Source organism: Bombus pascuorum, chromosome 8, assembly GCF_905332965.1.
Source record: "Bombus pascuorum chromosome 8, iyBomPasc1.1, whole genome shotgun sequence".
Taxonomy (NCBI): domain Eukaryota; kingdom Metazoa; phylum Arthropoda; class Insecta; order Hymenoptera; family Apidae; genus Bombus; species Bombus pascuorum.
Window position 1 is genome coordinate 16,103,699 of NC_083495.1, and position 15,963 is coordinate 16,119,661.

Genomic DNA, 15,963 nt, shown 5'->3' on the forward strand with positions numbered 1-15,963 from the left:
TTAGATTATTAAAGTAACTGACAACATGCTCAAAATATAGTTATTTTTCGTTAAAAAAATATTCGTTAAAAAAATACAAATATAGAGTTACACATTTCTTTAATATACGTACACCTATATTAAGTGAATTAATTTTAATAGAAAATTAAGATAAAAATACCAAGAATATTTTAAATTATTAATTTATTTTGTCATATTTAATATTCCAATACCGGAAAAACTAACATTTTCGAATACATATTTAGAAATAATATTTGCAAGGCATATTATGTCATTTTAAATTTGTATATTAAATTAAACAGTTTCCCTATCACCCGAAAATTACAAATTCGTCAAGTTTAAAACTCATAATATATGTATATATGTTATTCTAAGGACTATATTTTATAGTTCTTTCTTGCAAGAATCGAAATATTATCATGTAAGCATGTAATGAGAAATGTATATAAATGTGTACTTACACAGTCTTGTATACACAATAATTATACAAACATCTTTACGATATTGTCTGGTTTACTTCCCTTATCCTGTCTCTTTGTTTGTGACTACTAGATGGAAAAGAATTTCGATGCATTTACTTAATTAACATTACAATAACGTAATGTTTCCTTAAACGTTATGATAACGATAACAAACGAAGGAAAAAAATGATAGAAGAAAACATTAAATATATTTGCTATACTAAAACAATTACTTTTCCAATTTTACCATTATGGCGAGTAATACTATATTATTAATATTTACAATAATAGTTACTTTATCACTCCCCCTCTCCCTTACTCGCTTCTTCACTCATCCACTCGTACAATCAGTATTTACGCTACAATCGTCGTAGATTTAAGATGTATCAATTATTTAGATTTAATATAAATCAACGCATCGAGTTACGGCACTCATTATCAGGACTGTGTTCAAATTGCGGCTGCAATCGTAGCTCATTTACTAAGAAGGTAACTATAAATTCTATCTTCTATTTGAAACCTACTTGAAACAACTTTGATCTCAGCACATACTGATCATTCCTGCCACAATGCCCAAAATCGTTGTTTCCGTAGCAGCGACATGTACACTAATAATAATAATATGTTTACAACGTGACCGATTTTTCGAACGTATTGTATTTTTTGCAGCGACTACGCAAAGAATGAGATGATCGTTGAGCAGATATTTTTATACCATTGTCGATACAGCCACGATGATCGCGTTAACAGTGCGTTTTGCGAACATCATTTTTTCAAACATCCTCAAATGCGCGTTTCCCTAAGCATTTTCACTCGTACACCTATATATCAAACACTTATTGTTATGACATATCGCAATTGTTACTTATCATACTTCGAGAGCTTGAATCTTTTTACTTATAGATTTGCATCAAGAAAAGTCATAGAATTTTCACCATTGTGGAAAAATGATCGATTATTGCATAATCCGAAATAGAAAGAAAGAAAAAGAAGGCAATGCTATACCAGTGTTTAAAGGATATCATAGAAAGATAATTTTTTATATAATTACCCACCGATCCTCTTCGTTTTAATGTAGCCTTTACTAATCTCTAAAATCATTCTCTATATGCGATAATTTTTTAATGTATCGCAACTTGCTTAGGATCTTATTAACACATTCAATGCAGCACACAAAATCGAAGGGGATCTCTAGTGGCGGAAATCGATTTTTCTGTAACATGTATCCATTTATCCAGGTGCCATTCACAAAAACATAAGAAATTCCCATGACGCGTACGTTCACGTCTTACGCATGGAATGTGTTAATATTATGTTATATGTATACACGTGTATACATATGTACATAAAAACTGTTACCAGCAAAAGATTTCTTCAGTTCGTAGATACTATGTTGATCGTATGTTTAATTGAGTAATTTTTAAGCTGCACGTGCACCTATCAAGTTTAATGTAGTATATGTATATGTATATAATTGTCAGATTTATACATATACTAACTTGCATCGCGATGTAGATTTACTTGGTAACGCGTGTCTGGAGAAAAGGAAGGGGGTGGGCACACGCGCGCGTTAATGAAATAAATTCAAAAATATTTTCTCCATTCGTATTCCATTACATGTTCGGTGTTCGTTTTCTTTATGCCATTACTTATGATGTATAGCATACAACGTAATTCGGTATTTCTCTCTCTCTTAAGATTGGCTTTTTGTAAAAGTAGTATATAGATCAGAGGATACATAACATAAACGATCAACAGAAAGTTAACTAAAAATGTGTATCATTTGACCACATTTTGACATTGTACTTCTATTCTACGAAATATTGCATCGTTTCTATGATCTGACAGATCATGATAATAATAGTAGTGGTAGCAGCAGAAGTAGTGTAGTAGTAAAGGTAATAGTAGTAGTAGTAGTAGTAGTAGTAGGACTAGGAGTAGTGTAGTAGGAGTAGGAGTGGTGGTAGTAGTACTAGTACTAGCAGTAGCAGAAAGCTATTCAAGCATAGTGAAAACACTTAGCTACAAAAATAGATACATCAGCTTTCTTTATTCGACTCCTTTCTCCTTTCCCCTTACTGTCTTACCTTTTTGTTTACTCTTATTTGTTTCTCTTTTTACGATATTCCATTTTCTCACAGAATTCAAGAGTTTGATTAGAATTATATATATATTAATTATATATATCGATTAAAGATATATATTAGCAACATTGATCCAGCGTATGATTTTAATCGAAAGGTAAATATATAGGAGATTATTCTTTAAAGCAAAGATTCTCCAAATGGAACGAGAACCATAACAGAATATATTTTTTGAATCGTTACAAAGATGGAACGAAATTTTGTTGCTTATTTTTTCGATCGCTAACTACAACTACGTACGATACGTACGTACGATATTATATACAAATCACATAACGTTTTATACATGTACAATAAAAAGGAAAAAAGGAGAAGAAGCAAAAGGGGAAACGAGAGGAAAGGAAAGTTGACCGCGTGTAATAACAGAGAGTGTCAGTATTACAAAATGTAAATCGATGCAAATATCGATAAAATAAATCGCTTTGTAAAATTTACTCTCTCCAGTGTTTTGCACTTCGCTTGACAATAAATGAAAAAATGTAACCGTCGAGTCTCTACGCGGATCGATGTCAATATAATGTCCTTTCGAAAGGTGTGATAGACTCACGCTAATTTCTATTCACATTATTTTCGAGTCTCAAGTGAAAGGGTTGCTTCTCCTCTTCAACGAACCGAATCGTTTTTCAGGTTCTCTTATTACTTCGAACGGCGCGATTTTCGTATTCCTAATCTGTCTTTCCTCGTTCTCGTCGCTCGGAAAATCTTCGAAGCTCATGTTACTGAAACCAGCAGCTGTGCTAACGGCAGAACATTTTTTCGCTCTTGGTGTTTTTTTACCGTAACAAGTCGACTTACTTTTATGAGTTAGCTTCGACGATGACAGTACATCGCTAATATCGCTATGAATCTCACTGATCAAATGATATTTCGACTTCTCCGATTTATTAGATTTTTCTTTTTTATGTCTTGGCATATCGTGGTGATCGTCATCGGTAACCACCAACGGTTCCGGTGACATGGGTGAAACAATGTCCGATACAACATCTGGTTTCGACACGCTGTTCATTGTTTGAACGGTGATTCGAGCGGTATGATGAACCGATTTAATCGTATATACCTCTCGTAAGTTAGATGTTGCTTGATCAGCGATCGGCGGTTGCGCTTTATCTAATAGCATAGCGTCTAAGTTTTCGCCAACGAAATTCGGCTCCTGTGGCTGCGACTGGCGTAGTTGCGTCGATGACGATGACGATGACGATAATTGAACAAATGGCATGCGAGTCTCTGATTTCTTATTTTCATCGTTTAATTGTAAAGATGCGAATTCGTCGAACGGAATGGAACCAAAAAGATCTTTCGAAGCATCCAAAAATGTATGCGAATAATCGCTATTCGCAGAGACATCGGTAAATTTAGAGTTCAATACTGTTTTTGTAGTCGATGATGCTGCCGCTGCAGCAGTAGTGATAGCTTGTTTCAAATGACAAACGTTCGGCGAAGATTGCTGGGCTTGAATGGGATGGACAGACGCTTGAGCGTAATCATTGTACGATTCTTCTTGATTCGTAAACGTCATTTTTGCCGATTGTTTCGGTGTTTGCTCCGTAACGTTTCGTAAACTGTTGAAATCAAATGAATTTATCACAAAACTGCTCGGACTAAACGGCGATGAACCAAATAAATCTTTCTCTTTATTTTCTCCTGTTTCTTCTTCCGCTTCTTTCTCTTTTTCTTCGATTATCGCTACTCTCGCTTTATCTTCTTCTACATCTTCTTCTCGGTCTCCTGCTCCTCCCGCTTTAATCTCATCATCTTGATCCATTTCCTTTATTTGATTCTGCATCGTGTTCCTTTTCCGTTCAGAGTTTCGGCGAACAATCGAGATTGCCTTAGTAACCGGAGATCGTTGCGTTTCTCCGGATAGCAAATCGATATTCGCGAATCCCTCTGTTTTCGTGACATTTGCACACTTCCAGGATGAATTACATCTTCCTGTAGAAAGCAACTTGTTTTCTACATCCGTCACCGTCTCGGAAGGAGCCGTCGCGTCAAAGATAGCGGGAGCTACGTTTTTAAATTGATTACTCTCTTGAAAATCGTTACCTTTTCTCGAATAGCTGGACGACTTTGGAAACGGAGCTAACGCGAAGACGTCTTTGTCAGATTTCCATAATACGTCGCTCAGGAGTTTCGTCTTCTCGATTCTCTTTGACGAACCGATGTCGTTGAACGACTGATAATTTGACCCATACCGGTCATCCATAACGAATGGATCGCCGTAAGAGTAATCGAGTTTCGGTTCCGGATCAAGTTCGTCATCGAGTAAAAGAGGCTTCTCTCCATATTGATGCCCGACAACTGGATCCGTATTTACCGGACTAATCGACGATCGTTCTTCTCGATAATACTTCTTCGACTTCTTCGTTCTGTAATCTTGTTCGCTCGTAGTAACAACGCTTCTTTCCGAATGATGAAGAGAACCGCAAACTCTATATATACTTTCCGCAGTTGCTTCATTTCTTCCCTCGTATTTTTCATCGTTTTCATTAGTTCTTTTTTCGTTGTCGTTGTCGTTATTGTTATCATCTATGTCATCGTTATCTTTATCGTCGTCTTCCTCTTCCTCATCTTCCTCCTCCTCCTCCTCCTCCTCCTCTTCCTCCTCCTCTTCCTCCTCTTCCTCTTCTTCTTCGTCTTCGTCCTTTTCAGCTTCCCCTTTCTCTTCCTCTTCTTTCTCCCTTCTTTTATTTCCTCCTTCTGTTTCTTCCTTTTTCATGCTCTCTCCCTCCTCCTCCACCTCCTCTCCTTCCTCCTGTATTTCTCCTTTGTTACCTCCGTTTCGAATATTATTATACTTTCTGTAGCCATTAGCACCGATACCGTTCAATTTAATGGCGCTGTTACAAATACTTTGATTACGCCAGTTATTACCGAGCGTCTTCGAATTACCAGCCGAGCCTGTCGAATCACCCACGACTTTGTTCACATTCTGCGTTTTCCTCTTCCTACGTATCGCATTCTTCGCCCTTTTTCTCTTTTGTTGAATTCGCTCTTGCGACAAATCTTTGTCGCTATCGCTGGATACATCTCCAGCGTTGAACGTCAACTTTTCGTATTTAGACCGATCTTCTAGAGGCACCCGAACGAATGGTGGAGAGATAGAAGGATTATTTCCTGTCATCCTGTGGTCCAGTTCGGGGCGCTCGAATCCCGGGTTCCATTGTTTCGGTGGTATTCTTGGTCTACCGTTTAATTGCGACTTGCCTGAAAAACAGAATGTGTCCATAACTTGTGTTATCGTATCTTTTCTAATTCTAACAACTTTCGTCGCGACTCGACAACATATCGATTTCCGTATTGTAATGATGTCAGTCTGGCGAAAGGAACAAATAAACAAAAAGAAAAGGAAAAAGAAGAGAGAAGAAAAGGAAAAAAAAGAAGAAAAAACGATAGCAGCAAGATAATTGATATTTCTTACCAATAGAGTCATGTACATAATCGGCATTCATAGTTTCTTTTGCTAAAATCGTCCCGTCACCCACGTTTCTGTTTAAAACAGCAGAAACTAACTTGTACTTACCTACATATACATATATGCGCAAATATGTTAGAAACCATTTAACGTAATACCAATACATTCTAATTGTATCGTTATTTCGATTCATATATGTTATCAACCTCTTAATGAATCATTCGTAATGATGAAAGATAAACGGAAACATTGCGCTTTGCAATCCTACTGCTTCTTTAATTACATGTTCGATATATATATATATTTGCTATTGCCTTTCGCATAAAACAATTTCATCCATCTTACTACGAAGAAAACAATCAAACATTTTAAGTGGCTTGTATAATAAATAGTCATATTAAGCCTATTCTGTCTCTGATTAGGTCTGTTACAGTCGGTGCACTGTGTACTTCTAAAATGCTTAAACGTACTCCTTACACGATACCAGATATACTATAAATTAAGCTTTAGTATTTATTTTCTTCGTTCCTTTTCTTTTATCTGCTCTCTTCCTCCTCCTCCTCCTCCTCCTCTCCTTCCTCTCTCCTGATCATCTTTCTTTTCCTCCTTTTTTCTCGGTATCAGCCCCGCTTTTATTTTGCAACTGTCCCTCATTTTTCTATTTTAAACAACGTTAATTACTACCATCACCGTGTTACTTCATACCGTCACCATATGGTCTGGAACAGTCCTAATCAGATTCAGGGGGTTAAGGATAATATGTAAGAAAACGCAGTAATGATCTTTGTGTCAAGGTAACATGATTCGATGATATATTATTGCATGTGTCTAGCGTAAAAGCGATCAACCCAATACTAGCAGCGATACTGCGATCAATTATGTTATCATTTTTCTATTATATGTAGAATGAAATAGAATTGCTGCAAATTTGCTCGGACAAAGAATTGCTGCGTTTTACATTCGAAAAAAACAATAATCCATACACTATATGGTAATTTACATGTTTATTGCTGTAACATTATCTTAATACAGCGAATACGAGATGTCCAAGATTGTCAGCCTCCTATGGTGCTCTCGAGTTACGTGCTCGTCATTTGGCATTCGTGATTAAAATGCATGTAAATGCATAGTGCGATTCGTTATATTGCGTATTGAATGGATGGATGGATCAAAGCAAATGTATCGGAACAATAACAAATTGAATCATATTGTGTGTCATCGTTATCATCACAACAATCTAAAACTTAGATCTTATACACAAATCTTAAACGGAAGACACAGAGACACAATGGAAGGCAAACGACACGGGACAAATTCTTCTTTTTTAATGCCTTTTTACGAATAGTACATTACTGTATGCGAACGTATAAACTGATAAATCAGTGAAAATTAATTATATATGCCTCCCAAACTCATTAGGGTGTTCCAGACAGTGAGAAATAAAATACAAATATGTACGACGAAAAACGACAATTATGAAAAAATATTAGGAAAAAAAAAAAGGAAAAACCTATCGAGAAGAGTCTTTATTGGCTTTGAATGGTAATGACTTGGCAATAAAATATCACGTTAAAGAAACATTTCGATCAACTATATACCGCTATTCTATTTACATCTTAATATAATCTGCAGTTCGTGAAGACAAAAATTAGCGAAATACTTGCTCGGAATCACATACGTGCTTATCAAACGATACGATCAGACATTTTAGCTATACAAATAAAGAAAAAATACTTGATGCTTCTCCATTAACATTAGTTAAAAACGAAAAGCAAGACGCAACTACCTACAAGATTTATGGTAGAACTACCATATAAATATTCAAAATACGCGGAGATACAGATATGTACTACGTGTTTCCACAAATTATAAAGAGAATAAGGAGAGATGTAAGCAAAAAGTAAGTAAGTGGAAAAAATAGAGGATCAAAGACAAGAAAGAAAATAGATAACGTGAGAAAAAAGGATAAGTACGAGAATAAAATGTACAAGAGAAAAGGAATGTTACACAGACAAAAATGGAGAGAAATGTATCAAAGAAATAAAAAAACATGAAACAAAGTGAAATTCAGTATGTGAATACTTAGTGTGGAGTTGTTAATCGATTGTTATATTCTTATACATAGCTGTATATACAGAAAAGCAATCTAATAAATATACTTTACAGTAGAACTCCGTTTATATGAACAGCCGATTATATCACGAAATTTTTATTACATAATGCCTAATTACATAAACTTTTACCGAATAAATCCACTTATCTGAACGTAAATTCCTATTATATAAATGAAAAAAAATATATAACGAGAAACATCAGAGAACTCCTATTACCAGAATTGCTTTTCCTATGTTTATACGACAGATTCACTAATAAACCAAGTTCTACGGCATATAAATATATATATATATATAGGAAATATATATATATACATAGATAGGAAAGGAAAGAAATAAAAAAAAGGAAGAAAATCGAAAAAAGAGAAAAAGAAGAAGAGAAAGGATTCCCTCGCCTCTTTTCGCTTATTGTTAACTCACCGCCGCGTTGGTTGACAGTTTCCTAATACTTCCTAATTTTTTCATTTTTCCGATTTGTTTATGCTTTAAAACCAAAATACTATTAATAGTAATAATACGTGTCCAATAAAAGATGAATGAGATGTATGAATGAAAAAAAAAAAAAAAAATAGGTATCTACCCGTGAATTCATGTAAAGTCATTCACTGCACTCTTAACTTCACGTAACCCCTTCTAAATTGTACACTATGTGGATCGAAGTTTGTTAAACTAGTAGATAGATAATATTACACACACTGTGTTCTTCAATACCATAGAAATTTGTCTTTTGACATCGTGAAACATGTGTCTCTTGATGTACGTGCACGCTTGCGTGTATATGTATATATGGCTATGTATACACATATTTATAGCGTTATAAATCTCTCATTCGTTATTTAGTCTTACGAAACTGTTATTTTAACAGAAAAATTAATTGTGTCTATGCACGTATACCTGTAGTACGCTAATTAAAATTACGGTTTACTTAAAGATTACAATGCATCGCATTACTTGACTATAACGTGTACAATTCGTTAAAAGGAATAATATGTAACAACGAATGGATATTGTAATATACATTTACTCTCCGTCTCAATTCCGTATTTAACCTATGTATATTTCTATTTGGAATCTCTCAAATTTATGATTCGAGTTATATATATGAATAAACATTGAAATTTGTTTCGGATAGGTATATACATATGTACATAAATACGTACATAGTTGTGTAATTTCATGGCATAAAAATCAAATTAAAGTATATTGTAACACATATTGTATGAACAATTGAAAACCGAGTATCGTGAAATTGTTTCTAACGTGAAATATTTTATTACGGACAGTACTATCGCCACCATTTATTAAATCCTTATATTTGTAATCTTTTTACTTATCTACAGATATACAACCACGAGAAACACCACTCGATACACTTTAAGTGTATTACTTAATAAACATATGAATAATACAATAATACATCAGATAGCAGCAACGATCGCGATTAGCATCTTACAAATTTTCCCCTTCGAATGCACACAACGAAAAAGTGAGCTCGACATCAACGTATCGAATCTTTAAAACCCTTCGTTAAATATAGCAACATCGGAATTCTCTCTGTGTCTCGCAAACATCAAAATCAAATTTTTCACCTCGTATATAACAATAACCATCATCGATACTTATCAACAGCGATCTTTACAATTTTTACACACGTTTCTCGTGTAATGTTTCAGTTTTTCTTCCTTTAACGATTCATCCTTGCCTATACAATAATATTATATATTCTACCACCCCTCTCCCTACTTTTCTTCGCGTCACCGTACGTGATAGAACAGACATTTGTCAAAACTTATTCCTCTATCTTTGGTAATTCGAACAATTATTAAAAACACATCTTACAAAAGACACCAATATCGTACAAATTAGAATGTGAATTTTATGTAATCTTTATCTTGGTAATTCGCTAAGTTAGTACGAAATGATGGTAACTTTTATAACGATTATTCATTTATTATTAGAAATTATAGTTCAGCTTAAAGCGGACTAACTCTTAACTCTGTCTGCGAAGACTCCTATCTATGGGTCGAAAATCCTAACACAAACCCTTGTTGAATATCTTCTAATAACTTGTTTTGCTTTTAATATTCTCTCTTCCTACTTTATCTCTCCTCGTTTCTTTTGTTCTCGAATCGACCATCGTTTCGGATCACTGCCCTATTCCTGTATATTGCAAGGAATTTGTACACATTATTGTTCTATTGTTCTATCATGTGCGTCATGACCCAGCTGAAACTAATTTTGTTCTGTACCCGACATTACATACATAGCATAATCATGTATATATATATATGATTTCAGAGTGTTAACGACAAAACAGAATAAAGAAATTTCTTGTTTTCTGTTATATTGTGTATAATTTATCCTTGCTTTAATAAAATCAAATCTCTTTTCCTACATCATCACAGGTAATACTTGATCGTTTCTTGAATCGAAAAGCTGTAGTGTAACTCTATAAGAATAATCATGCCTAATTGCATTGCTGCGATCGTCTTCAATGTATGTACACCAAGAATAAGTTATTTTATATTATCCTTCTGCTTTAAATCTTCAAGCATACAGATCAAGAAAGATGGTAAGTCTGTACACATTGTTTTTCCATGTGCACATTATCCTCTAATAAATTTGTAAGTAGTTAGTAGATAGGTTTAAAACGCGTCTATCTAGGAACATAATTTTTGATAGAGATTCGTCTTTGCAACGTTTGTTCCTCGACGTATCGATATATCATTTTATAAATTACATTATTCGTATCACATTAGACAGCGAATTCGACTTAAGCTAGTCTTGCTGTCTTTGACAAAAATCTACATTTAAAAAGTTGTACATAAATGTAAGGAAGAATTATACAGCCCTGAGTATACTATTTAATTACGACTTGGTGGAACGTGATTTAAAGAGTGAGAGAAGGGGGTGGAAGAAGAGAGAAAGAAAAGGAAGATTACGAAATATCGATTATGCTTAATACGCTTACGTACATTACGTATCATTTGTAAAACTCTGCTGTATACAGACTCGTAAAGGAGAAAAAGGCAAATGGAATAAGAATGTATACGAAGCAGTCTATGCATTACCTCCAGCAAGTGCGGCAGTCTTTGATCCAATTTTGTTCTTCTTTCCTGCTAAAAAATACGTCAATATGTTACAACTATGTTAAACGAACAACAAAAAAGTATTGTAGTATAAAGATATCAATTCTTTTAGTATAGAGATGTTAATTTATGTTACAACTAATAATGATGATTTTTCAAAAAACAGATTCGACTAAAGATGAATTTAATCACAACGCGTACTTACTTGGCAAACTAAAAGGTGCAGATTCAAATGGATCTTCTGGTAATTCTGCATACGTCATAACGAGGCTTTCGCGACTTTTTACACCAGCGATGCTTGCATTACTGCCCCTTCTAATTTTATCAAACTCAGCACCAAAAATATGATCTTCAGTTAATTGGTTGAAAGGTTGTACGTCTTCAAACGGATTCCAAGCTGCTACATCCGCACTTAAAGATCTTCCTTCAGTAGCAGTTACGCTTGAAAGTTCGCCCTAATTAGAAACATTATCAACTGTTTAGTGATTTCAAATATATCAAAATATTTATTGACACCGTATACCCTGTATGTTTTTAAGATGGGTGCTATACAGAAAATAAAAACAATAAATTATATAATTCAAACGATTTAAAATTATTTAATGAACTTAAATAGTAATGAATTCGTGATCCAAAAATGTTTAAATATATTATTAATATAATACATATAATGTAATATAATAAACTTTTTTTCAGCATATAGTAATAAGAATGATGATAATAGCAACGATACTGATATAATTGAAATTAAATAATAGATACCAAATGAACATTAAAGAAAATTATTAAGACAAATCAGTGCAGTTTATGTACTTACAATACGTACATGCGAAGCACTAGATCCTAGGCAAGGTCTTACACCAGTTAGAACTTCAGGAGTGTTAGCATCTTCTGAACGTGATTTCACTGAAGCTTCGTACGGTGCTAGAAATTGTGTTGTTTCGCTTGCAAATGCTCTATAGTACAAACAACAAATAAGTGTTCTATAAATTTTGCAAACGTTTCGATATAAATTAGTTTTGTGGAACAAAAAAATATATACTTACTTATTAAAAGCACTTGTATCGCTAACATTTCTTCTATGACGTACCGAGGAGAGTGTCGGACTATCGGGCGGAGAGGTACTTGAACTTATATTTTGACTTAAACTTTCAGTCTTATTGACTGGTTTCGGTAAAGTTGGTACCATTACAGGAGTAGCTTTATTAGGCCCCGTTGGAGTATTTAGCTTCGATGTTAACGAATTAACAGGTGTAAATTTTGGAGGTGGACAATTAGCAGAAACATTTGCCTTGGGCAGAATTTTAGAAGGTTTAGGAGCGACAGGTGGTGGTATTTTTGCGGGTGGTGGCATAGCTCTGTTATCATCTTTAAACGGATCTGGATAACCTATACAAATATAATAAAGTAAATAAGATACAATCTAATCTAATGAAGAAACAGTTAGAGAAATCTTTGCACATAAATCTTCTTACCAGATGGTGGAAATAGCGCCTCTAGATTTTCTTCATTCACGTTTGTTGCCACTGGTGAATCAAAGTAATATGAACCTACGGTATCTTGAACACTTACAGGAGATCGTCTAATCGTAGAACATTGTGACTGACTCTGTTGTGATTTTTGGATTTGCGACTGATGTCCAAAGGGAACGTTTTGATTAGTCGTAGTACAACAAACTTGAGGCGAAACTTGAGTGAGCGTTGACACTTGATGAGCAGATGGTTGAGTGTTTACTGGTAATGGCTGAACACTTGCTTGCATATTTTGTCCTAAGTAAGGTTGTGACGCGTTTAACGAAGCAAGTTGTTGACCCATTTGAACATACGAAATCGTATTTCCTACAGAACTTTGCGACTGAGGCTGAGTTCCTTGACCAGATATTTGACTCACGATCTGACCGCTTAGACTTATCGGACCTGTGCTCACAGCCTGCCCCTTTGGTCGTTGTCTTGGTGTAACTGACGTACCCTCAACAGTAGTTACTGGAGTCGGTTTTGGTGTCTTCACTAATGATGATCTTTTTATACTTTCAGATTCCATAGGCGGACAAGGTAATGATTCCAAAACTGGTGTTTGAACTTTCTAAAAGAATAAAAGTATATCATTACAAAATGCAATATGCACGATATGTCCACGATATGTCTAAACATAAATCTGCATTTTACATTATATTTATAACATATTATACGAAAAATATAACAATTTCAAATTGAATTTGATAATAAATAATATAATAATATAAAATACACAATATAAATAATATATAAAATAAATATATAAAATAAATAATATAATAAAATATTCAAATATTTAATAAATAAGTACATTTACATACATGTAAATTCTGTACTGGACACTCTTTTCCCTGAATTTGGAATGCAATCACAGACACTTGATAAATATCGGGACGATTATCAGGATCTGGCTCGAGCATATAACGTATCAAACAATGAAGGCTTCTACTATATCTGTATGATGTAAAGTAATTGTAATAGTTTTATTATGTAAGACGATCAAAAATAAAATGTATGAAAAAAAAATATGAATGTATAAAACACAAACCTTGAATGATTTGGTATCGTAAAATTTCCCGATTGAATAGCAAGTGTGCTTTCCCCGAATGGTAATGTAAAGAAACAAAGTTTGTACAACAAACACCCCAATGCCTAAGGATTTATGAAATATTATTGGTTTATTGCTTCTTTCCGCGAATAAATTGTTTAAATTGAAAATTCTTAATTTATTCTACCCATATATCTGCTTTAGTTGTAACAGGTTTTCCGCAATACATATCAACCATTTCAGGTGCTCTATAACTGAGAGTCGTGTATTTTTTAATTTCTTCTTCGACTATCGCCGCTCCCTGTATACTGGGATTTAAAATTTTTGCCGTTGCAGAACCAAAGTCGCATAATACATAATGGCCAGTATCAGAGTATAATATATTTTCAATCTGAAAAATATTTTAAGCAAATATTTATAAAAGGATATTATAAAACCGCTACTGAATTATCGGCATAACTGACAAATATATCATATGATAGACACAAACCTTTAAATCTCTATGTATTATCGGTGTCTGACAATGATGCAGTCGAGATACAGCTTCACAAACATCACAAAATATTTGCAGAACTTCAGACTCGCTAAATCCAGTCTGTAACCTGTAAATAATTTAATCGGTAAGTACTTGCGAATTTTCTTCTATATCTTATGTGATTGTTCAGACTTATTTAACACATTTTTTTAACCTATTGTTCATCATTTGTAAAACTTGAGATTTGCAGTAAGGCATTAAAAGTAAAAGTTCATGTACTCCTCCACCTATGTGAGTGATACTGCTATCCAAATATCCTATAATATTTTTATGACCATTCAAGTTACTCTGAAAATAAAAATACAAATGTAGCTTTACAGGTAGAAGCTAAATTCAATTCCTTTTATGCGAAAAAAAATTTTATTTCAGTTGAAAAAGTATCTAAAACTTACTGCAATTTGTATCTCCCTTTTACATACATTGAGATCATGTTCGTTATTAACATACATGCGTTTAAGTGCATAACGTCCACTCGAAGATTTTACCAGGAATACAATAGCAAATCCTCCTGCAATGATATTATTATAATATATAACTATGTAGTCATGATAGATTGCAGATATCAAATATTAATAGATGTTAAAATTGCAAAAATATATAACCTAAGCCAGACTATTGCTACAATATGATGTAAAATTCAATTGAATTTCTTATGACTAACTAGTTGTGCTTATCTACTCACAATCTCCTCTACATATCTAAAGATATCATATTTTTATTCAAGTATACACTTGATTAACTTTTATACAAATTAAAGGATCTGGTACAATAAAGTTTTCAAAGAAAACATATAAATATATAAAACAAGTTTTTAAATTCACACTCACGTAATGTAAATATCATCAATAGATTCTCTATGTATATATAAATTAATATAAATGTAATGTAGAATTTGAGTGTTCTAACTAAAATAGTTGGAATATCGAACAGTATATATACATTACTACTAATTATTCTTAGTTTAATACGGTTAATGTTCGACGTTCATGTTCGATATCACATAATGAACTATACTGTTGTTTTCTATAAACGAGTTGTATATGGGAAGCATAAGATGATCGAACAGACAAATGAAATAGTGGAAAGGGGTGATGAGTATTCAAGGTTGATAATAAGACGCACCTTCGGCTAGGATGTCTTCGACAGTGACAGTGTAACGTCCCACCACAAAAACTTTTCCTATGTAACTGTTAGGCTCCTTCGACGTGTTTTCGATTTTTGAAAACAGCTTCTTCATATTGGCACACGTCGTCGGCCCCTTCAATGTTGAACTGAGTTGACATAAGGCCTCCTTTACTAAATTTTTTAATCTACAATATGGCGAGTTTGACTTTCTAAATCAATAATATTTATCGTATTCGTACCTTTCAACTTTTAAGTTACGATCAGTTTCGTAATAATTTAACAGCAATGAACTTAACGAAAGGAAATCGTTCCAGTCATGATAACAGTTAACGTATTTTACCCAGCCGACATATTCAGGCCGTAGAAACTGCGCATGCACCATTTTACACAACCTATATCGTAAACATATGTGCACGACTTCCGGTCGAATGTCAAAATTTCCTAATACTTTTATTTTTCGTTTCAAATCGACATTTATTCGTATACATTTCTACGTACATTATTTGTTGTGCAGTGATATT

General features: G+C 33.7%; 1 protein-coding gene across 6 annotated transcripts; it reads right to left on the reverse strand.

The window, feature by feature from the left end:
- Positions 1-61: 61 nt before the first annotated feature.
- On the reverse strand, positions 62-15,839 carry LOC132909866 (uncharacterized). 6 transcript variants are annotated; one of them, XM_060965016.1, is made up of 14 exons: positions 15,682-15,839; positions 15,440-15,588; positions 14,710-14,825; positions 14,472-14,605; positions 14,273-14,384; positions 13,970-14,173; positions 13,783-13,886; positions 13,556-13,688; positions 12,696-13,302; positions 12,267-12,609; positions 12,038-12,176; positions 11,426-11,675; positions 11,203-11,250; positions 62-5,809 (listed from the first exon to the last, which is right to left on the reverse strand). In XM_060965016.1, exons 1-14 carry the CDS (start codon positions 15,822-15,824, stop codon positions 3,183-3,185), a joined length of 5,109 nt encoding a protein of 1,702 aa, XP_060820999.1. In that variant the 5' UTR covers positions 15,825-15,839; the 3' UTR covers positions 62-3,182. The 6 variants fall into 6 exon arrangements, with proteins under 6 accessions (XP_060820999.1, XP_060820998.1, XP_060820997.1 ...); XM_060965015.1 differs by having other exon boundaries at positions 12,047-12,176; positions 15,440-15,627; XM_060965014.1 differs by having other exon boundaries at positions 11,203-11,247; positions 15,440-15,627.
- Between the last annotated feature and the right edge of the window lie 124 nt (positions 15,840-15,963).

What these genes read in the sequence shown, in the direction of transcription:
- LOC132909866 (XM_060965013.1), bottom strand. Translation starts at nt 15,824, where the DNA reads ATGGTGCATGCGCAGTTTCTACGGCCTGAATATGTCGGCTGGGTAAAA. An exon ending in TAATACATAGAGATTTAAAG is followed by an intron (nt 14,174 to 14,272) that starts GTTTGTGTCTAT and finishes AATATTTTTCAG; the next exon opens with ATTGAAAATATATTATACTC. An exon ending in GACTGCCGCACTTGCTGGAG is followed by an intron (nt 5,810 to 11,202) that starts GTAATGCATAGA and finishes TCTGTTTTTCAG; the next exon opens with GCAAGTCGCAATTAAACGGT.